The sequence below is a fragment of the Protopterus annectens genome, chromosome 10.part0 (genome assembly GCF_019279795.1).
Source record: "Protopterus annectens isolate FY-2018-M chromosome 10.part0, PAN1.0, whole genome shotgun sequence".
Taxonomy (NCBI): Eukaryota; Metazoa; Chordata; order Ceratodontiformes; family Protopteridae; genus Protopterus; species Protopterus annectens.
This window is the reverse complement of record NC_056744.1, coordinates 952,411,150-952,436,149: the sequence shown is the minus strand read 5'-3', so window position 1 is coordinate 952,436,149 and position 25,000 is coordinate 952,411,150. Positions and strand designations below refer to the sequence as shown.

Here is a 25,000-nt window from a genome sequence, read left to right as displayed (position 1 = left end):
ATGGACGTATTCCTGATCTAATAGAAAGTAGATTCCTAACAGCATTTGTTATTTATGTACAAATCCTAATTGAAAGAATTAAAAAAAAATCTGAAATAAAAATAATTGAAAATCTGGAAATCATTTTATTTCATATAAAGCTTGTTGAGCACTGGACTTCCATAAAGAGATAAAGAGAGAGAGAGAGAAAAAAACATATTAGGTGACATTTGCAGAACGATTGATGAGAATCTAGTTTTTCTGATTTTGAAATGCAAAATGTAATGATTTAATTTCTACAGCACAGTGAAATATTTTACTTCATTCAGTTTTTCTAACACATATATATTATTTATTCATGTCAGGTGTGTGAGACTTGCCTTTTTCTTTAAATGTAATGCTGTTAATATTAAAAAATGTCTGTGCTCCCACATATGGTATACACCGGAGTGCTGTCTTGCACCATATGTATCTGTTTAGTTTTGCCAATCTGGGTAACCTAGTATATGTTGTGCATTATGTACTTCACCTTTATGACTCCTGTTTTCTCAGTCATACATCATATGTCCTTAAAAAGATGTGCTTTGAAGATTATGTTTTATCTTTAACTGTTACTGAGGTCTTTTAAACAGCTTTTGATGGTTATAATGCCTCCAGCTTGTCTGAATATGCTTTGAACCTCTTTTGATAACTGATCTCTGCAGCTATGCCTCTAGTTTCTATATGTTAAGATTCATTGACTATTAATTTAGTAACGTAGTTCATGATGTTTAGACATCTGCTTCTGGAAAGAAAACATCGCCTTCCTTTTGTCCACTCTTGTATCATAGCTGCATGCCTTTTATTCTGACTCTTGGAATTAATAAACTGCTGTATTTCAGAAGAACTTCTGTTATACTCAACTTAATGGCAATATTAAAAGTTTAAATGCGATACCATAACGTTATCTGCATGGAACTCTACTGGGCTGCTGTCTTCTTCAGGATTCCATCTAAATTCCCTTCAGATGCATTAACTGCATGTATATTGGTTCATAGGTTCATAAGTAAGTACTAGGCTAGCTTCCCCTGTGAGCCATTTTAAGCCTAGCCAATTTCACTTTTGTGCTTGAAATAATCTATCCAATTTGATTATAGAATGGCCTCACCCATCCCATTACTGATAATTATATATTACCCCTAATGATAACAACTGAGATCATACCATAAATAATTTGAGGGAAACCATGCATGGGATAAATCATTTAGGAGCCTGCATCTATCCATTAGTAGTATAGACGGTAGTTCTGAGATACATTTTCTGTTTCTCATCCATAGATTTAAGTTGTGCTTGAAAATAGATTGGGATGAACTTTGTCTTATGTGGATGGGGTGTCTGCTCCATAGCAACAGTATTCTCTGCTGATGTGCAGTAAATCCATTAGTAATGAGTCAGAGAATGCCTTTTGTGGCAGACATATGTCACTTCTTAGCACTCTGTAGGATACCAAGTATAGTGACAGGACTTTGAGTCAGTCCATGTAGGATATATTGTTTAGGCCTTGTATCCTTTTAGTAAGGTATCTCTGTGGGCATTCCATTTGTTGCATCTGCCTGGACAGATATATGCCAAAGAGGGCATTATATTTGACGACTGGCCTAGTTTGAGCTACGTAAGGGGAACAGCAACATCCATAGATCTAGAGACAATCCCTTTGTTTATAAGCTGTGTAATATAAAACAACTTTTTTACAATAATAGACACATGTTGGTCAGAAGTTAGGTCTTTGTCCACATAGTTTTCCAAATCTCAAACAACTGGGTCAACTTTATATCCCTGATTAAAGCTTATACTTCCTGCTCATTACTTCTCTCAGGAACACTACTGGTATACCTGTGATTTTCTGGCTGTTGTCTGTTATGCTCTAGGTAATCTGGCACCCACATGCATCTCAACTATTTTAGCAGGGACTGTATATTTTGCTTAAATTTTCATTTGCATAAGGTTCTGTCTCTGTTTACATGCACATCCTTTTCACTGATCCTGCATGAGGTATATTTCCATCCTGCTGATAAACTGTGCAATGCAGAAAGACTCAGAACTCTGAGGAAGTCCCGTGATGTAAACTAGGAATGAAAGTACTTAACATATCTGGATTAATAAAGAAAGTGTTTGTTTTTTTACTATCTACTGTTTTTTCACTAATTGGTATCATTTTGGTTCTTGAGTTGTGTGGTATGAAACAGATTTTAATCAGATATGATTTTCTGGATAATCCTAACTTTTCATACATAGTGTAAGGAGTTGTTAAAACAGGGCAAGACCTTCACATAGTAAACAAGGAATATTTGTCAGTTTTTTCACCATAAATGAAGCAGCTGATAGATTCCCTAATGTACTATATCTACTAACTAAATAGGGTCGCGACAAAGCTATAGCTATAGAATAAGGCTAATGTCCTTGCGTGGATTATTGCTGCAATTAAACATCTGATTGCTGAAAGAGACAAGGAATGGAAGAATATAAAATGTCAATGGGTTACTCATTTGTCTAAGTTACAAAAGTGCATTTTACAGAAAATACTGTACAGTCTGCACTTGTGTTATACATTTAATCATTTTCATTTTGAAGGATTTTTGGAATACATTTTGTGGAAGAAGCTTGCTATTTACTTTTACAACAGCTTTTACAAGCCATATTCCATAGTCAGTGAATAATTTTTCTTATATACACATCTGAAAGTTAAGATTTGGAAGCCCTAGCAGTCTCTTGAGGAAGTATGTAGACTTCCTGACATTTAAGGAAATCCGCATTAATAGTTTTGTACTGCAAGGATTTTGTTACCTTGACTGTAGTAATTGGTATATCATTGCCTCATAATTCTGGAATTGTTTACTTTTTTCCCTTCCTCTCTTTACTTCTTTTGACATGTTCTTCAATTTATCCCTCCTCTTCTTCATCTTCATGATTTGGTCTAAATATGTAATCGCAAAGTATTTTTCTATTTTCCTGTTTATCATGCTAAAGGCTGTCACACAAAAGCTTTGTTTCTTCATATATACTGTATGCTGTCTGCGTATCACTGTGATGATTAAGAGAAATAAGTCATTATATCACAGAGACTACTTGCCTAGCTCATGTGGAAACCATTGTTTCTAATTATTGGACTCTTAACTTCTTTGTTATTCTTGGACACAGAAGTACATACGAAACTCCAACTAAGAACCTTGATAAGTTGCAGTGATAAACATATGCCTGCTAATTACAGAATCTCTAACACCCAGAGTCTATTCTGCTGTATTCAGGACACTGATCTGTAAATTCCTGGGGATTTTTGTTTCCCTTTACCTTCTACAGGTGTTGTGGACTAACTAAGCAGATTAAAGATGCCTAGAAGTCAGCTCTTGTTGGATTTAACTTCCTGACTTGTGTTAATAGGATTCATCTCATTTGCATCTCTTTGTGCTAGCCCACAACTTTATATGGCCATCATGTTCCATATTTTATGCAGTGACAGCTTTCATTGCATTGATGATGACTAGAATGAGATCTGAGCTGTTCTTTACCTGATGAGTGTTTGTACAAATCATTACAAATAGGCTATCACATTGAGAGGGTCTTAATTTACTGACACAAATAGGTATCAGCCTACCAGTTTTTCTACATGTCCTTGTTCCTTATATTCCAAATCAGCTAGTAATCAAGGATTGTGTGAATAATATGCAAATTCAGGACACGTTATATTGTTTGATATTTCTGCCATCTACAGACCATTCCGCCCTGACATGTAACAAACCAAGAGGTCTAACTACACAGAATCTTTCTATTCCTGCCAACTAGCAGGCATAATATGAATGATTGCAACTTGTTTTTCATTTCTTTTACTGCTTTGTATTCCTCTTGTAGAAATGCAGCTTCTCCATAGCCACTTCTCATTTCAGAGGTCTACTTGGCAATTCTGATTTCATTCATTCTTCCAAATGGTTTGAAATAATCAGCCTGAAATGTAAGATGTATTTACTATGAGCCTTATGTACTTACATTTAATAACCTGCTATGGCCATTCCACTTACAAGGCTGTAATTATCCTAGTTCATATCTCTGTATTCCAAACTAACTACCAAATTCTCATGGCCATTCTGGCATTCCTGAGCAATAGTTTTCCATTTCCAATATTGCAAAATGAGGACTGACTGCTGCTTCTTCTTTCCTTTCTGGAGGCGGACAGATGCACATGTTTGTGCTCCTTGAGAATTGAATAATCACATGAAGAGATACAGAGGATTATATCCAGCAGGCAGAGGAGTACAAACAGATATACACAATGAAACACTTGCAGAACAAGTGAGCACTTCCTGTATTACTCTTATTACATACCATGTGCTAGGCAGGAGCCTGCTGAATGTGAAGTCCAAGGAAGTGGTAGCCTAGTGGTTCTATCAACACAATCTTCCCCATGCTGTAGTAATGACTAAACCAGTGGACAATTGATAGATCCACTGCAACGAGCCAATTTTGAAAAGAGGAAACAATTCGAAAAGATAATCCTTATGCTTTTCATGCATGATCTGAGGTAAAGAACTACACACAAAAGACTTTTTCATAGCCTTCTACTGTAACTTGCATGTCATCTATCTCATTTTTGTAATACCACCATATTCTTAACCTGTATCCCCTCCTGTATCTGTTTTACAGTAAAAGCTGAGCAGTCATAGCATGTGTTCCTTTCCACAAAATGCAACTTGGAAACAATTTTCAGTACCTCATATATCTGCTTCAAAGGCCTCAAAGAATGTTACCAGATGGCTACAGTATGTATTGTACAAACATTGCTGAAGTTTAAAAAGGGGGCAGGGCATTATGTCATGCATGGTTGACTGTTTCAGGTTCTGACCTGTGCGCTACTGTGAAGGTGACTTACTGTCCTGAGAGACCACACATACACAAAAAACTTCAGATGCACAAAAACTGCACACTTAAGTTTCTGCTACAGTAACACTTCAAAACTCTGAGTGGCACCAAATAATACACACACATACGTATGTGACAAATCTCTGACAAAGGAGAAATCGCTCTTTTCCTTTTACTTAATAAACCATGGTTTACAGAAGCAATACCAGCTTAAATCCTATTTCCTTGTTTTTAATAAGAATGTAAACTAATCTTTAACGTGGATCTTACATTAGAATTTATAACAGCAGCCTATTTTGGCAATTTGTATTCAAATATTGTTCCTGCACAACAATTTTTTCCCGTTTTTTTGGTTTGTTCTTCCTAAGGCTGCAAAGTTATATTTCCTAGTATATGTAATATATATCTATATATATATATATATATATATATATATATATATATATATATATATATATAGATAGATATATATATATAAATAGATAGATATGAAGATAGATATAGATATATATAGATATTGATACATACAGTATAAGCTAATAATAGTATAATTTCAGTATTTGTTTGCATAATTTTTTGCATTTTAGTTGTACATATTTATTAACATGGTATACATTCATTTAAGCATCCACAGGAACGTCAAACGGGTGTAACACCGAAACAGAATGTCAAATTTGAAAGTGGTGAATGGTCGGAATGTCGTACAAAACACCAAATGCGACATTTCTGACCACTCTACCACCTAAACAAGTGCTACCATGAGTGAAAAAGGGGGGAATATTGTGTGTTTCGACTTTCTCCAGTTCGCAATTGTGAGAACCTGCTGCACAGCTTTCGCACATTTTCAGATCGGCCATTTACTGGCTGATCAAATGCATATATACCTCTTAACATATCTAGCCATAAATCTGGCATACTTATTGAAGTCATTCATTAATACATAGTTTACGCTATACACTACATCACTTCTTATGAATAAACCCCATAAATGTTTTACATCATCAAAATGTTTAAATGTTTTTCATTTAGTAGACATGTTTCAAATAATTTTCCTAATTCTAAATTGTAGAAGACCATTCATTTTAAGATGAACATTTCCTGGCTTGTAATCAAATCTTGTTTCTATTTCTGTATTCATTGATTTTCTTGTACAAAATGTTTACCTTTTTGTATTAATCCTCCTTGGGATAATACCACCACAGCTAGTACACCTTTGCTGAACAGCAAACCTTTGTCTGTTTAAAATCTATTTCCTGCCTTCTTCTATTTTTTTTTTTGACAAATATGTGTACTTGTTCAAACATGATTCAAGCATTTGAGGTATTCAGAAGACAGGATAGCTGAGGTTGTACTATTCATGCTAAAATGCTCACATTAATTCTGCTTTCAAAAAAAGAGGAGATGTTTATTTTAACAAATGCCTTTCTTCATGAATTCATAGAATTTGTAATAGGATAAATATTGATGTATCTTTAGCACTTCACAGAGGAATCTGTCATAGCTTGGTTGTCCTTGCTAGACTCCTCAAGAAACAAGTATATATTAATGGAATAAGAAAACTTAAATACTGACAATGGCATACTGGAAATATTGTATATTTAACATTGTTTTGCCAAATGACTAAATAGAAAAGTCACTAATAGGCTAGTTGCAATTATAAACAAGAGATAATGAGATGATTGTCTGCAAAGCAATCTATAAGACCTTGTGGCATGCTATATTTAGGCATCAGTCTAGGAAACATGCTATGAAAATCAATGAATTCTCTATGTTGGCCTTTAGCTAATGTTCTATTGTTATTGACACAGAGGCTGTTGTTTAGGAAGAAGGACTGCTATAGCAAAATTCCAAAAATAGAATAAAATGTAGAAGTATAGATATAGTATTATGAGAATCATGACAGCTGAAGTAAAGGAAATGTTCTTTTAACACACTTCTTACATCAACTTCACATGCTTGTTTTTCCTACCACTGTTGTTTACATCTATCTCAGTTAACAATTTTAGTCTCTGAGTGGAGAGCAATGAAGTCTAGTCTCAGATGTAATCAACAGTCCTATCATAATACTGTCAGTTTCAGAGGTTCATAAATAAGTACTAAGCTATAAGTCTGTGGACTATTACAAGGCTAACCAATAATCTAATTGTGTACCTTTAATCAATGAGTTAAAGATATTACTCATTTTGCTAACCACCCCCTCCCAAGACATTACAGCGGAGTCACCAATGTGCCAACAATCAGTCTTACTTTCTCATTATATACATTTCTCAGTTTTTTTTCCACTGAGATATTTTATATAACAGCTGCAGATTGTAATGATCAGCTGTGTGTTGTGCAGTCTAACTTATGGGAGACACAGCAGACCTTTAATATTAAATAATTTTTACACAGCTTTATCTGAACTCTGAATTCTTTTCTGCTTATGTTCCCTGCTGTCAGTTCACCAGTTATTGATGGACCAGCTAGGTGAAGTCCTCCTTTGAGAAAACAGATCCTTTAGACACAGACTTTTCATTATTTTTCTGCAATTCTTTGATTATGCAGTTACAAATGTGCATATAAATAAGTACATATGTAGTCTTTTTAGAAACCCACCCTTTGTCAAAGGCCACTGCCTAATTAATATGCAAGTGCAAAACATGTGTCATGCAGTACTTCATATATTTTCCATGATTTTGTTATTAAACAGGGTCTTACGTTATTTTACTTTTGTCATTCAACAGGGTCTTCCAGGATCCACTGGTCTTAAAGGTGATAGTGGAGAACCAGGTCCTCAGGTAATGTACTTTAAAAACATATAGTCATTTATTCTCATTTATAGATTTGCCTGATATGCTGATGCTGATGTTTTTACACAAACATCTTTTTATTTTCTGTTTAGTAATATTTATGCATGCCAGGATATTTGAAACATAATGTAGGTAGCTTGCAAATTAGCAGCAAAAAATCATATTTGGCATATTACAGGAAACAGTCCGAAACAAATATGTGCTTGTGCCCCGGGAGTCTTGCTTGTAAAATACAAATACTTTCCATCTGCTTGAAAAATAATTTTGACTGCAAAAACAAAAGAGAGAGAGAAAAAAAAAGTATATCAGTATTATAACATCTGTTACAGTTCAAGCAGGAGAAAAACTGTCAATGAATTATTAATCTACAAATCTGCAACAAAAGTGACTGTTATTAAGAAACAGTTATTATTTGTAAGGATGTTGTCTATCACTTGTATCATGTTGATTTTAATCCACTGCAAGTTCTTGAGTATTAGTAATGTCAGCCATAGCAACAGACATTCATGTTGGTAGATTTAACATGTGATATTTCCACATACAGTAACTTACAAGTCAAGTACAGTATACACTTAAATATAGTAGCAAAAAGAAACAGAGACAAAATTAACAAATACAACATTGTGTATTGCAGAGTGCCTATTAGTGGAAGCCATCTTTATCAGCTAATTAAAAGACGAAGTCTTTCATAAAAACGCCCAATGTCAACGGTTCTTACAAAAGTAGTTCACTTGTGTCAATTTCCATCTGCTGCTTACGTCAAAGGCTGTGCATACAAAAGTGGCAAACTGTTATGTCAATATAATTATGTTTACTAGTACTGTGGAGGGCCTTTCAGCCAATGTATACCGCATTCATTCAGCTGAACTCCAGTAAATAAGCAAAGCTAGTAATTTATTACAAAATGCAAAACATGTGTCGATTTTTAAAATGTGTCACTGACACATGTGACTTCAGTTTTCTGAGATGGTGATTGAACAGAACTCAAAACAAATAGTAAACATTTGTACCTAAATCCTATGATCCTACGATCCATCATAGGTATTATGTTCTACTATTTTTTAGGAAGAGGGTTCACTTTTTATTAGTTTTTAAAGGAGTTCTATTCATAAACTTGAAAACTACCACCCATTTGGTCTTATAGCTAACTAATATAAAATTTCAATCAAGAGTAAATGTTTAACTAAGTGATTAGATTTTTGTGAGAATGTCGGTGTCATATCAAAATGGAGGCTCATTACTGATCCCATTCAATTAGTCCTTGTAAAGATGTTGGTACCCGTCATTATGCAAGGTTACTGAAGACCAATAAAGTCACAATACCACTTATTTTATAGAGCATATGTTTTTAGACATCAAAGGTTAATTGTGGGGTATTATCACTTGTACTTTTTAAACTGTCCAGTCAACAAAGCATACAAATCATAGATGGTTTGTCACATTAACTTTTGGGTGCAAAACTGATAGTATAACTGATTATCTGTTATAAGAAAACAGTCAAACAGAGTATTAATAATCCAATAATATTTGTTATTGTTGCCTTTATCAACAGAATTAAAATTAAAATGAAATATATATATATATATATATATATATATATATATATATATATATATATATATAAAAAAATTGTTACTATTATATTAACATATATCAGCATTTTCTACATCACAGTTTCACAGGTAATCTAATAATAAACTTAAATATAGTTCGCTGTGAAGAGTGTTACAAACTCAATAAGTATGAACAATTAGGGTATTTATATATCTGATATTTTTTATATTTTGGCCATGATATGTCTGCTGTTTAAGTTATAAGTATAAACTTATAAGTTTAAGATTATATATTAAGTTATTCAAAAATACCTTTAGCAGTAAACATGACATCATTCTGTTGTTATTGAATTCTTTGGTTTGTCTGTTATTTAAACAGTATAACTTTCTCTTTGGTATTTATTTAACTAAACCTTCAGTATATTTAAAAAGTATTCATAGCTGTCTTATCATACTCAATACAGAGAAATGCATAGTCATCAACCATGACTGTATTTAATTTATTTACAAATGATTTATATTCAGTATTAAGTTCATACATTGTCCTAAAATTCCCAGATAACTGTTTATATTATTTAACTTACTAGGCCAATGGGTATGTTATGAAAAGGGAAGACCAACAGAATTTGTAACAGAGTGGCAGGCTTTTGATTTAGTGGACATCTTGACTGTGAGAAACACTACTTAATAAATTAATAGACAGTCCATTGTTAAAGTTCTTTAAAGTGTACCAAGACCTGTTTCTAGTGAAAACAATGCACAATTTCTATTTTGTATTCAAGCATCAAGTTGTCAGACCCCCTCCACCAATTCAACTTTTAGAAAAAGTGAACACCATTTGCATTTCAGATGTTGCATCTTATGCACTTAATAAACATGTTCAGCTCTCATTCTGCAAGCAAAAAAGCTGTATTTAGGCTGTTGAGCAACATTTTGTATACAGATGCATTCTGCTTTATGTAATAGACATTATGGGCTTTATAAGACATTATGTTTCTGAAATTTCTTCAGATGAGTAAGTTGAATATATCTAGGTGTATCCTTGGTCAAATGCTTATTTCAACATATGTTAGTCCCGCTTTCAAGTGTAATCTAAGTGGAAGTCTGAAATCAGGAAAAGAATTAAGATAAAATGTCTTCCACTGTGGTGAAATTACTAAGCTTATCTTTATGCAAAGCAGGTATACAGAACAATATAGTTCTGTGGCATTTACACATGCACACATGCACAACATATATATATATATATATATATATATATATATATATATATATGTTTAGGGAGAGAGAGATATTCATTCCCCAGGAAAATATAAATTAACTTTGAAACCCTTTATTGTTAAATAAATTATCATATATGGTACAGGATTAAAATAGAGACCTTTTTTATTAGTGGTTTGTTGTTTGATACCACATAATTCTTGGTTTGATCATAATTAGATCAATATATTTATACAAAATACTGTTTTATTTGATTTTCAAAAAAATATATACTTACACATCTATTGACAAAGTCCAAACAACAAAAGTTTTAAAGCTCATATTGTGAGCTATGTCTTCCTTGCCAAAACTGTGTTCCTAACTGAAAGGATTTTATTTAATTATACTTGCGTAGAGTTGCTAAGAAATATAGGGTACTAGTAAGACCGAAGCATTCCATCCTTACAACTATTAAGCAAATATAACACTTTTTCTGAAATGTGGCATGACTTTGAAGTACTTTTTAGCACTACAATACTGGTACAGGGATATGTGAGTTCTGCTCCAATCTCACACTTTGAATTTGATAACAATTTCTTGTATTCAAAGTATACAGTTTGGTAAAATTTGTATTTAAATATGATGTCCTGTAATAGTATGAATATTGCATACATTTTTTCATTTTATTTATAAAATAATTCTGTTTTTGCTGCAATAAGTACCAATAGTGATGTTGTGTTTGATGTTTATGATGCACTACAATTTAACTTATTCATATTTTAATAATGTCTTAGTAACAATTAATTCCTAATACTTTTTTATGACTGAAATCTAGGGTCCTCGTGGTATCCAAGGTCCCACGGGAAGTCTTGGTAAAGCAGGGAAAAGGGTAAGTACTGTTGCTTGAAATAAATTCTGATATTGTCGTACAGTGATTTGCTAGAACATTCTGTTGTTGAACATGCTGCACATCTTTTCTTTCCAGTTCCCTTTGTAGATTTTCAGAGGCGTATGACCCTGTGCCTTTATGCATTTTTGAGAGGGACAGCATTTTTGCCAGTCATCCTTGTTGTTGTTTGTGGCAGTTAGTTTTCAGAACTAATGATAATTGTTTCAGTATTTATAATGGGAGCACTATATGTTTAACTTGGCCCATTCTGTAATCTTTTAAGAGATTTTGTACCCACCTGATATAATTATTGATACAGATATCCTTTGTAGATTATAATAGGACAATGCTGCTGAGAGAGGAAATGCATTTTAATTCTACCAAACAGTCTGTCAATCAGAGAGTTGAACATCAGTTTTATCAGACAGTGTAACTAATAATGATAAACTACTTTTCAGTCTTTTCCTATGTAAAGGATGTCTCGTGTTTTAAGTTAATTTTTTTGCATCTGTTTTCCCATGTCCAAGTAATTTATTCATTTAACCTGTAGTTATATTAGAGATATTATTGTTGCAATATTATTTATTTTAATGAGGCTGTCCTCCATCCTACTTGATGCTATTTAAATGTAAAAGGACTTACAGTTAATGTTCAATGGGGCATGTATAGACAGTCATACAAACCCAGGTGTACATGTATGCACACATAAATATTCACATTTAAATATAAGTTATGTATGTGGTTGTATAAAGGTTTGACATTAACTACAATTAGAATGGTTAATTTAGTATCCTGAGCTGTGGATGAACTAGCTATGGAAATGCAGAAGTGGCAGAGTGATACCATTTCTTCTTGGGGATAGTATGGGAAGAGATCTACCATGAACACCCTACTTCAGGAAGGTCCAGTACTGTAACATCTGCAGTCCATGGACTTGGGAAGTAAGCCCACTATAGAGTACACAAGCACTGTAGACAGGGTTTTCAGGTGAGCTGACCCATGTACTTTACAAACCCAGAATATTGCATACTGCACCATTGTTTTTGGCCAAAGAGAGGCATTAGGACCATACAAAAAAAATTTCATAAGCTACCCTTGGATGACATCCATGATGTCTGACTCTCTTATCTGTGTTGTGGTGTCCAATTATTCCAATGATTGAGAATAAGGAATACGCTAATAAGGCACAAAGGTTATGAAAGTGGCTTTTTGAAGTTATGACCAAAAGACTATAACAAAGGAAATGCATTCACAGGATCATTACTACAATTAGGCTTTGCATAAGAGTGCACTGCTTAGCTAAGGTACATCAGTTTTAGCAATCCAGCACATTTCTAAACAACATAACAGAAAGCCCATTTTTCTAAGGGTAATAGTACTCTTTGCATTGGTCAGTGTTGGACAATAGAAGACCAGCTTCGTGCAATGAGTACCCCCTTTGCTGGCATCAGTCCTCACAGTGCCTCTTGACAGTCTGTTATTGCACAGTACTGTCTACCCCATTTGGTATAGTTAATTTTGTGTCCAAAACTGCAAGCCAAGTTAAGCCGGACAGCATAAAGAACCATTCAGTTTGGTAAGGCCCTTGTGGAAGTAGCTGCTGTGCCCATCGGATGGTTATTCTTTTAGATCATGATCATCATGTAATTGCTGACTAAACCTTATCACCTGATTTGCTTTTCTTTAATTGTATATTAACATAACAGCTGGCATATATTTGCCTACACATTGCAATGAAAGGGGGGATTTTTTTCTTACCTCTGCCCATTATTGTCAGACTGTCTGAGTCCCCTGTGATTTTAATATGGAATAGAAACAAAATGATTTTCTTGTCAATTGCTGTGTGTCCATAATTGAAACCAATGTATGTTAGCATTAAGCAGTTTGGTTAATAAGGTTAAATATTAAAGGATTCCTGCATGTCCACTGCTGAAAGAATTTATGTACAAATTCCAGGCACTTTGTGGTTGTCACTGACATTGCTGTTGGAATTTCTCAGACCTGTTTTCCTTCTTCTTTTCAACATACAGTCTCCAACGCTGGTCCCGGTAATGTGGACGTGGCCACCACAGTGGTCTGTAATACAGACATTACTCTTCTTTTTCTCTTTTGTCATGGCACTTGACGTGCAGTCCCAGCGTATTTTTCCACCTGTAACAACATTCTTTTTATTTAAGTTTATTTCATAAGATATAACATACTTACATTTGCATTCTTGTTATGATAGCAATATTTTTTCCTAGCTTCCATACTTTTCTCTTTCATTCACATAGCCCAGCTTCATAATCCTGAGTTTTTTAATAATTAAATTTAAATATTAGATGCTCATACAATTTTCAGACAGGTTCACCACTTTTATCTCATATCTTCTTACATTTGTTTACACTACTTGAAAATTTAACAGCACAGTAGATTAAGGAGTTTAGCTGATTGTGTCTAGTATTATATTGTTTCATGTGGCTGAACTTCATTCAGCAAATCAGAACTGTTCTTATATCCATTTGGGCATATATAGTTAAATCAATTAACACTCATGGTGCTGAAACAACCGGTGTGACATCATGTGGTTAAAAATCAAGTTTAATGTTAGCTGCACATTCTGTCATTTTACTGATAAGTATAAAGGCCAAGTCCTGGATTTAACTACACCCAATTAATTACACAGAGTAATGAAAGATAATTAAAACAGTTTCCTTGTGAACACAAAGTCCATTTAAAAAAATCATTCATTTTGTTGCTGGTGTCTTTGTTATTATGTGATTAAATATTTCATTCCTATTTTGAGATGTTTAATTAATCAAGTTTTTTTTTACCAATTACAAAAAATGTGTTGATCTTTCTAGAAGAGAAATAGTTACTTACAGATCTATTAATGGATGATAATATGGCATTTATCTTTTGGGTATTACAGGGTCGAGCAGGTGCTGACGGAGCCCGAGGACTTCCAGGAGAACCAGGATCAAAGGTACAAAAGTAATGGTTACTTACGGATTCATGGCAGAAAGGTGAAGTAAACGTATCGCAAGTCTTCAACAATCCTTGACACATTCTGTAGTAATAAAATGATCAGAAACACTAATAGTTTTGAGTATAATCATATTTATATTTCTTTTTTCACAGCAAATGACAACTTCATATGTTTGTTATAATACTGGTCACCATTTCTTTATTTTTTTGCTATTTTTTGGCACGGTACAGGTGATCAATATCAGTTCCCTTCTCCTCCAGGTCTACTGAGCCCAATTTAGTCATCTCCAGACTATCTCTGACCAATGTTCAGGCTAACGAGGAGCTCAAGGCTTTCTGGGGTAGCATCATACAGCTGTCAAGAAATGTTGTTGCCTGTGGCCTAATCCCACTCTTTGTTCATGCCTGTAGTGTGCCAGAGGATGACATAGAATAGGCTTTGTAGTTTATCTTTCACATTTCTGTGAGTGACTCAATCAGTGACTCAAAAAGTGGACAAAACCACCTGCATGCCCCTTGCTTCTACCAGCGATCAACCACAAATGTTCATCTCAGTATGTACAGCCACTCCCTAGGATGGGCCGCCCATCTTTTTTGCTTGTGCCATCAAAAGTCTAAGCAACTAATCAAATGTGAGTGATGTGGGCCATAGTCAGGACTTTATCCTTGCATGCTACTGATGCAGGCCCCATTTCCTGAATTCCTGGAGTAGTCTGTCATTTTCTGAAAAGTAACTAATTCCCTACCCATTATCATCCTACTTCTAGTCTGAAACATTTTGGTATACTGTACAGTACCTTCTGAATCTTCAATTTTTCTGTATAGTATACAAGAAACTTAATAAAGTGGGAAAAATAAGTATATGCTTGCCTGGTTAATTAAAACTATATGAAAACAGATGAGAATAATAGAATAATGACATCTGCACTAAAGAAAATATACTTTCTACATGAGATTGGTATGGTTGGGACACACATCTTTCTTTTTCTAGATGCTTGCATACTTCCCACATAGTAATATATAAAAGGACAGGAGATATTAGGTAGCTGGAACTATGCATTCTGCCTTTTTTATAATGTTAAGACATTATATTTTTATAAGTTTTTCTTCCCAGCTGCTTCTCATCAGCAGTACTGCAGAACCTTTCATTCACACTGTGTTTTTAATCAGAACCCAGGTATGGACTGGCTTGTTTCCCCCAGTAAAGATAGGCACAGAGACATACACAGACATACAGACAGAGAGAGAGAGACACACACACACACACACACACACACACACACACACACACACACACACACACACACACACACACACACTCACTCACTCATACACACCTGGTCTACAGGTACACAGGAGTTCCTGAAGGAGTCTTGTTGCTAACTCATCCTTGCAGGTGAAGGGATTTTCCTTTTAATTCAACTTACCATTTTCCCTTTCTGCATTGCCTGACATTCTGTGATATAAGTATGGCATGCATGAATGAACTGCCACACACACCTGACGCCGCTAACTTCAGTTACTAATTATGTATAATCCAAGTTTCTGGGCTCTTCAAGAGGACTGCTAAACTGGACCCCTTCAAGAAAAGGAGAACATCTTGACAGCTGCAATGGGCTTTTCTCATGTCCTATCCACTGACATACCCATCACTTAATGTGCATTTATGTCAAGGCAAATTCCTCCTTTACTTCTGGCTAGACCATAAAAACTGGGTTAGTAACTGAACCCAGGTCATCAGCATCACAAATGGGAAGTCGAACTTGGTACCTGTGAACCAGGCATATGTCTAGTAAAAAATGATGTCATATATCGTTAACAGCCAGTGGTACATTTATATTTTTTGTGATGGATTAAATGACACGTCTATTTTTAATTATCATAATCATTATTATTAGCATTACTATTGTTAATATTATTATTTATACAACAGAAATGCAAGCACAAAAATAAATATTTCAAGAATAGTTGGCTGCAAATGCAAATATTCAGCCGGTCACACTAAAGCAGATTTGTGTTATCCTTCTTTCTATTTTGCATATATTTTATATATAATGCACAAAGCATTTCAAAGCACAGTGCTGAAATACTGCATTCTGCTTTATATAACCAAAATAACCAAACCTGCAAATGTCCCTTTTTTCTAGTCATATCACTTTGGTCCTAATTTCCTTTTCATTGTTTATAGGGTGACAGGGGATTTGATGGTCTTCCAGGCCTTCCTGGTGAAAAAGGTCACAGGGTAAGAACCATTACTTACTATTCATGTAAATGTATATATTATTCATCTTACAGAGTGATTGCTACTTTGACAATACTGTGTTTTTAATCGCTGGTAATATTTGTTATTGCAGAGCAGTGGAATGCTTTCCAGCAAACAAAGTTTGTTGCAATTTACACATGCAAAACGTCCTCATGTCTTGTGAATAAGTTTTAAAAATATTGTATTAGAAAACACACCAACCATTCCTTAGTTCTTGTGCTATATAGTAGTTCTGTTGTGAAAGTGTACTGTGAGAAATGATTTGTTTGAAAAATCATAAGCTTCTCATAGTGAGGAAATGTTTTATGGTGCAAAGGCATATGCTCTGCCATGTTTTGATTTGTTAAAAGTGAAACAATAAGTGAGAAGGTCACTGTAAAACAATCAGTAAAAACAAAATGAAAACTCCAGCAAAGCTAGAACTTCCACTGAGTGACCTTCCAAACCTCTTGTATCAGAGGCACATGGGATATATGCAAATGACCCTTATGAACATCAGGTGTTTCAGCTAATTGGCGATTCTGAATGTCCATGACTTGTTTCATAGTTTTAATGGACAGTTTCAGGCCAATAAAGCCAAACCCCACTAGCTGTGGATATGCATATTTCGGCCTTGTTATGACCTCATCAGCACAGAACAAAGTGGAGAAAATAAAGTAGTACTAAGAAATATAGCTACTGACATAGTATGATTTGTGCATGCACTCTGCTCTGTCTGCAGATATGGAAACCAGCTATTGCCTGTATTCAACAAAATGGTAAGATGTTAAATTTCCACTGGGTGGAGATAACCTGGCAACATGTATAGGCACTACTTGGCATTAATTATACATATGTCTATATATAAAAAGTTAACTAAAAGATGTGATATGTTGCATCATAAGCAATATAGCTACTAGAGTTATTAAAAGTGTTAGGATAATAAGGTATTTCACAGATAGTGTGATCAAACTTTGTTGCGGGAGGTAGGGGGAGGAATAGGATCACGATAATGATTAGTACTATGTGGGTTTTAAGTCTGTAATCTAACCATTTCAGCTGTGGAGACCATTGATGATTCATCTGTAAATTAGCCATCTGTCTGATGAGTGGATTGTGGAAGGTGGTTGAAATGAATGAGTGTTCAATGAGAAATGCAGACAGAGCTTTAGAAATGTGTTTTTGCAGCCATCTTGGCATGAAGTAAGAACCATAAAACAAACAAGGAACACTGAGTGCTTTTATTACTAGAGTGAATGGGCACACAGAGTGAGATTCATAAAGAATTGCTCTACGTTTATGTGAATTACTCTGGCACAAAACTGCTATTACATTTGTAAAATGTTTACACTGACAGAATGTCCTGTTCATGTAATAATGTTTACCCTTCAACACATTTAACTTCTTAGATAACCACATAACTGAACTTTTCTGAAGACAATTTTCCTTTACAAGTTAGGACAAAGGTGATCAAGCATTCATAAATTTTTTACACAGAGTGGATTATTGATGCATGCAACATACTATAATTGTAGCACTCCAAAGTTAATGGAATAGAAAGGATCTACGTACATGTTTACATGTTTTGGCAAACTGGCTTGGACTGCATGTTTTTGTTTCAGTCACTATATTAGTGTGCGTCTGAAAAAAAATACACATTTTATATTACAAGTCAAGTATCTGTAAAGTCAAAACTTAACACTGATGTTTTGTACAAATATTAGAACTGAGTTCCAAAGCAGTAGTCTGAGATAGGCAAATCCGCCTCTCCAGTTTATAGGGAACAAATGGGGTGCTATAAAAGAATAGCATTTCTCCCCTGCATTCCTTAATCTAAATACACAGCAGGCTGAGTATTACATTTTAACAAGACGGATGGGCAGCAGTAAAACATCAGTAAGCAGACAAAAATTAAAACTAACTAATGTGCGTCTGATGATTTGGATGACAAATATTTCTCTAGGGATATCCAGTAATATGCTTTAAGAAGGGACAGAGAAATTAATCTCAGGATTTTCTGACAGTTATTTGAAAAAAAGTACTTTCAATAAACCAAACTGAATTTATTGGCTGACAAGAAAAATAAGAGTTTTCTAGTATGCAGCAATACTACAAGCTCATTTAATGCACACAAGCCTTATTTTCTCCAAATGAAGTATTTAACTTTCAAGCTTTGTTCAACAGTATGAAATAGCAATTCAGAGCATTTATCTTGTACAGAAGTTGATTTTATATATATTTATATATTTGTATATATAGATATAGATTACACTTTCTGCTGCCAAATAGTTTGTTTTCTTTTGATAGTATTAAAAAATAGATGTATAAAGTCAACATTTGTTTAAAATAAAATATTTATGATAGTACCGGATAACATAAACATCTCTAGTGAGGATGAAAAGCATGATCCATTTACTGCTGAAGAATATACTTTGGTTCTATTTCCTGTAGGTGGACACTGACATCTTAGGTTGTCACTTTAGAGGTATTGTACTCTCTTGAATGCAGTATTAGTGAGGTTCATTACCCACAGTACCCAAGCCTTGGTCAGTGCTTGCATTGTCCTCAGATGCATACTATGCCCACTTACAGACTTACTACTCTGGAGGCCTAGGACTTAGTGACATTATCTACAGGAACAGAATGCACCCACCAGTGATTTCACACACTGTATCCCAATAGCAGGGCATGCCCATTAAGTTAACTATTTTTAAAGAATGTTCTTTCCATCTCCATACACTTCCCTACCCTTGTCTATTACAGTCAAAGAAAATACTCATATTTCTACCTCAGGAGCCAGACACTATTTTCGAACATCTTTCACATCATGTGATTGCGTTTCCCCATGGTACCTGCAAAACCCAGTCTTGGCTCTAGAATTTACATCATTAACTTGTGCCATGTATTCTTTCTTAATCTGTGGAAACCTGTCAAATGAATCGGTAGATCCATGTTTGAGCATTACCTGGGAGACCAGCTTCCCTAATTACTGCTCACCACTAGCAACCATTGCAGATCATGACCGTCTTCAGGACACATCTCCTTGCTGTTGCTTCAGCAGTTGAGTGCTTGAACATAGCTCTCGTGGTTTCTGACATTTCAAATAGTTACCACGTGCACTACTTTGGATATTTTTCTACATCTACAACCCCATGGACTTATCAACTCCTCCTTAGTCTTCATTAGGAGTTATTGGAAGTGATGAGCGGGCCATTTTCATTGTGACTTGTCTCTTTCTGGCTCCAAGACTAACAGCATAGGTAAGTCCTTTATGTGCAGCAGAATGAGTAATGTTCTTGTTTCGACAGGCCACATTATCGATAATTAGTTTAGCACAGGACACTACAAGGGGCAGATTATGCACTCCACAAACAATGGGAGTATTCTTACTGCACTGCAGAAAAGTCATGCTGAGCAACAGATTCTCATTCTTTTCATTAATGAAGTAATAGTTTGGGGACTCTTTGAAATGTGCCTGCCTGACCTGTGGTGTAACCAAGTGTCACAAATGAAGTAATAGTTTGGGGACTCTGAAATGTGCCTGCCTGACCTGTGGTGTAACCAAGTGTCACAAATGAAGTAATAGTTTGGGGACTCTTTGAAATGTGCCTGCCTGACTTGTGGTGTAACCAAGTGTCACTACCTCGTAAAACAGAATAAAAACAAATATAATAACCTTCCAAATCCTCTGATTGGCTTGCTATCTTATACTGTGTTCAGAGTTGTAAAACAGTAACATTAATCTGAAATTTCAAAAAGGTAAACTCTATTTTTTCTAGATTTTTTCCACATAATTAAGTCAATGATGATTAAAACAGTAATTAAAACAAGAGTTAATTAACTTATATTTTCATTGTGGCAACATATAAGTACAGTTATTAGGACTGCTGCTATGACCTGAATGCAAGTTAATTAACTCATTATTAAGGCCTGAGCCTTAACTTCTGTGGCTTCTGTGTAGAGTATGTACAGTTTCTATGTTTTTGTTTCCTTCTTTTTTTCCAAAGACATGGTAGCAGGCGAACTGTTAAAGCTTAATTAATTATAACTGAGTGTGTTAGACCTTGTGTCTTGTGAGGAAAAGACATTCTGCCTTGGGCCTAGTTTCTGCCATGCAGCCTGAGCTTCTCAGAATAGGATCTGCCCCCCCGACCCTGCAGTGATTTATGGTGGTGTAGGTAGTGGATAACTGGACATTAATATTTTATGGTATAAAATAGGACTATTGAATAGTGCAGGTGAAAATCTTTCCTAATGTCACATGTCCATTTTGGTAAGATCATAAAACATAAATGCTGCAAAAGTCTCAGCATTCTCACTGCAGCTTTACTGCACTGGTTATGGACAATTAGATGTTTTCTAGAAACATGATCTAAGAGCCATGCTTTGGCTATAACCAAAGAAGAGCCTCACTGCACCCCTGTAGTTTAATATTTTCAGTTGTACATACGAGGAATAGAACTCTTAGTCCAACACATTGCAATGCTATGTTTTGTCTATATTAAAACAAAAATGCTTTTGAACAACTACACAACCATGGCAGTAAGAAGCTGCCATAAATCCTTAGTCCAGTTATTAGCTACTTCAACCTCTGGTAATAAGATAAAGCTACACAAAATTTGGATTTCCACTCCTAGTAACACAGCTTGCACTCGTTTTCCTTACATCTGTTGAAATGGGAGAGGCTCTGAACATTCCTTCACATGACATACAGAATATTGCAGTCTGCAGCTTGAAATTGCATTGCTGGACCCCTGAGGCTTTCAAATGGTCTTAATTTACAGCGGGCTTTATTACAGAATTGTTGCTTTCGAGCTAACTACTGATTATTTCTGTTAATGAAAGGAATGCCTTGTCTATCTGGCAGCAGAAATGTAGTAAATATAAAGAAAAAAAAATTTTTAACTACTTTAGCTAAGTTCTTCTTAAATAGTGCTTGTGTTAATACTGACCAAAACAGAACAAATGCACAACCATGTGAAAGATTATATAGTTAAAAGTGAGAAAGGACTAGCATTTCAACAACAGATTTAACATAAGTAAATAAAGGCAAAAGTTCCTGAAAATGAAGTGTTCCTCTGAAGAAAATGCAAGAACCAATGAAATCAAGAGAAAACAACAAACACAGCTGTAGGGCGGAAACAACTATTTAATAAGCACTTTCACATCTCTGTATGACTTCTTCTTGTTTTCTTTGGTTTATCAGACTTAACATGTTCAGAATATTTTATACAACTTTCTCTAATTAGTAGAGTAAATTAACTTAATTATAAGCAGAAAGGAGCTGACATTTCCTGCTGTTACAAAGAGCACTTTAAATCAAGTTCTCACCTTTATCGATGAGGTTAGAGTTGGCATCTTGAAATGATGTGAACACGGAGTGCATTAGTAACAACGAGCACAGCCTTGTTCCTTCCTTGACTTATGTCTGCTGCTTGCCACGTCTTTGATGAACTTTGAGAACAATCCCATTCAATACAGATACTGAAGAGAAAGTGACAAAAGAGTGTGTGGCATCTCAGAAGAGTGAAATGTATATGTTTCTATCATCTGTGTATATAAAATGTCATTAACTACAGGAGGTAAAACAACAGGTAAATACTAGGCTAGCAGTGTGCAGACTATTGCAACCCCAGCCAACAACCAAAGATCAGAATCAAACTCTGTACCTTGTATCTATAAGGTAAAGACTTTAACTATTATGGCAGCTAATCCTGATATATTATTTATTTATAGACCAGATTAATCCCATTAGACCAGAGGCCTCTTTTCAGGGGAGATCCGAAGTGGTATTCACATAAACATAGCTGGTTCAGTCAGTGCCCTGGGCCAGTACTATGAACAAGCTCCCCATCCTCATCTCTTCAAATGAAAAGCAAAAAAAAAAAAAACACTTCACTGTAATAAGCACCCCCTTTCTCTACACCCCCACCCCTTTCTCTTCCGTTAAATTGCAAGAAAAAAAAAAACATATGGTGTTCCTTCTGTTAGCAAGGTGGCCAGATGCACAGCATCTCCCCTCCTGCCCCAGCCATTCAGGTCCCATTTCTGTTGTCTGCTCCCAATCCTCCTTCAACTTTTTTTAATTAAAAAAGTATTTTTAAACTGGTGCAAACTGTTTGCTATAGTTTATAATACCCTGCCTGCACAGAGTGCTACTGTGGCAGTGCTCATGTTCTAATAAAAAAAAAATCTTCTTTTTAAACTGTAGCAAACTATTGGCTACAAATGTAGCGAACAGTTGCTACAGTTTATAATAACCTTCCTGAATGTAGCACTATAGGGGCAGTGCTCATTGTTTAATTTAGAAAAAAAAAATTTTTAAACTATAGCAAACTGCTTGGTACAACTGTAGCAAGCAGTTGCTACAGTGTATAACCTGCTTGCATGGAGCACTACCATTGTCTGGTTTTAGACCATATATGGAGTGATAAAGCTCTCACGGTTTCTGCAAATGCAATAATGGATTTTAAAAAGCCAGTATTGCATTAACGAGAGATTGGGATCAACTGATAGCACCCACAACACTTTGCACCCAGGGTAGTTGCCCCTTTCACCCTTCCCTAGTTATGTTACTGGTTACTCATGTTGACTAGAGGACATTTGTCTATGTCCCTTTCATTTTACAGTAAGTGTCTTGAAACCTTTTATATCCACTTGAGCTATACCCAACTCATACAGAAGGCATATCGGTTTAACATCTCTTCCCAAGGGTGGGTGATTATGCTTAGAACTGGATTACAGTCTGTGCCTATTTCAATAAGTGAGCTGGTGTTCAGACCCTTTTCCTTCATACACCAAACATACAATGGAGCACATACAGAAAACTATATTACTACCCATATATTATGTCAAGTAATCAAAGTGGGGAAGCAGCATTTATGACATTACTTATAGTCTGACATATATTGCTGTTATTATAATCAGTGAAATGTTTAAATTATCTAGAATTCTACTAACAACATGATTTCTAACAGGATGAAGGTGCCTTATAGCCAGAATCAAAACTGACTCAAAACCGATTAATGCAGTTGAAATAAACAGTATCATATATATAAAAAGCTCATGAAATGTATGGTATATATTTTTCTCTGTTAGTCTTCTGTTTCCAGAAAAAAAAAAGTTACATACAGAATGTTATCTCAGCCTGTAAATGGAATGGTAAGGAAGTATGTCTCAGTGCAAAGATCTGTAATGGAATGGTACACATACAGTCTGGAGAAAGGAGTGATAAGGCACTTTGGCAAGGCTTATCATAAAGTCACAACTTAGATTTATCTGGAATGCAAATAAAGATATATAAGTGAAAAACCTTAAAGAAAAGACAAACATGAATGAGAAGAACATACAACCTGGGAGTGGGAGGTATAAGAAAATGAAATAAGAAAAGGTGATCATTGGAGGTGATATGTGGTGGTTACACCACAGGAAGTATAAAAAGTACACTGTGAGATTAAAGAAAAATCATAATTCATGGATAAAATGCTTTTCATTATGCAGTATTTTGTGATTTAAAAGAAAATATGGAAACAATTATGAAGGATCCTCGGCTAGGTGAAACCTTAGTCAAAGATAATTACAATGCAAGTTCAATGAAGTAGACATGTACCTAAAAAACATGCACGTACTTTATGAAAATGCAACATTATTGACATGAAATTAATGATCAAAGTATCCGTCCAGTGTCTTTTTTACCGAGGTAGTGTCCTTTACAGCAAAACACTGCTGACGTTCATGTAAAGCATGCATTATGACTAATTGCTACCTTCATTTTCTCATGTTATAAGACTTCGGTTTCTTTCCCAAGCACTGAGAATGTGTTCATTCTTCTTATTCCTACTATTTTTCCCAGAAGTCACTTCGTGTCCATTGTGACCCTCTGTATAATTTGCCTTACTATCTTTTAAAATCCAAAAAGTGGAACATTTTTTCCAGAAACATGAGATTTTACAGGATAAACATTGCCAGTTATGTAAAGGACTGTGTTTCAAGGATTACTCTTGTATAACTTGTGTTTTTTCTTCTGGTATTTCATATCATATTAAGCCATTTTAGTTAAAAAAATCATAGTCTTGTTGAAAAATTAGAAGAAAGTAAAAGATATTAAAATTGCAGAACATTTACCATTTTTTGGCAGGACATACTTGCAGAATTGGAGAATTGACTGCAAAAATAGGAACATATTATAGCTCTGTCCATAAAGTAATGGATAATAATTTTCTCCCAGACATACTAAATTTTAGTGTTGAGATTATCACACGCTCATTCTTCTGTAACATGTGCATTGCAGAATGATTTGCCATAATGAACGAAAACATGCCTTTGCGTTGACTATATCTGCAGATAATTTTGATAGCTGAGATTCTATATCATGCCCCTCTATTAAAATTCTAGTCCAGTGTGTAAGCATTGAGGTTTCATTCTCTTCTTGGATGAAATTATGACTTAAACTCTTTTCCTCCTCTCTTGCCTGCTTTCAACTTAATTCAAT

The 25,000-nt window shown here is 34.8% G+C and overlaps 1 protein-coding gene across 7 annotated transcripts in view; it reads left to right on the top strand.

Annotated features, from left to right (window-relative positions):
- COL11A1 (collagen type XI alpha 1 chain) overlaps nucleotides 1-25,000 on the top strand; it is a 625,054-nt gene that overhangs the window by 287,702 nt on the left and 312,352 nt on the right. For all 7 annotated transcript variants that reach the window (XM_044085726.1, XM_044085723.1, XM_044085729.1 and 4 more), the window contains 4 exons: nucleotides 7,593-7,646; nucleotides 11,247-11,300; nucleotides 14,212-14,265; nucleotides 16,456-16,509. In XM_044085726.1, the coding sequence (XP_043941661.1) occupies nucleotides 7,593-7,646; nucleotides 11,247-11,300; nucleotides 14,212-14,265; nucleotides 16,456-16,509 (216 nt within the window). The remainder of the gene's footprint in view (nucleotides 1-7,592; nucleotides 7,647-11,246; nucleotides 11,301-14,211; nucleotides 14,266-16,455; nucleotides 16,510-25,000) is intronic.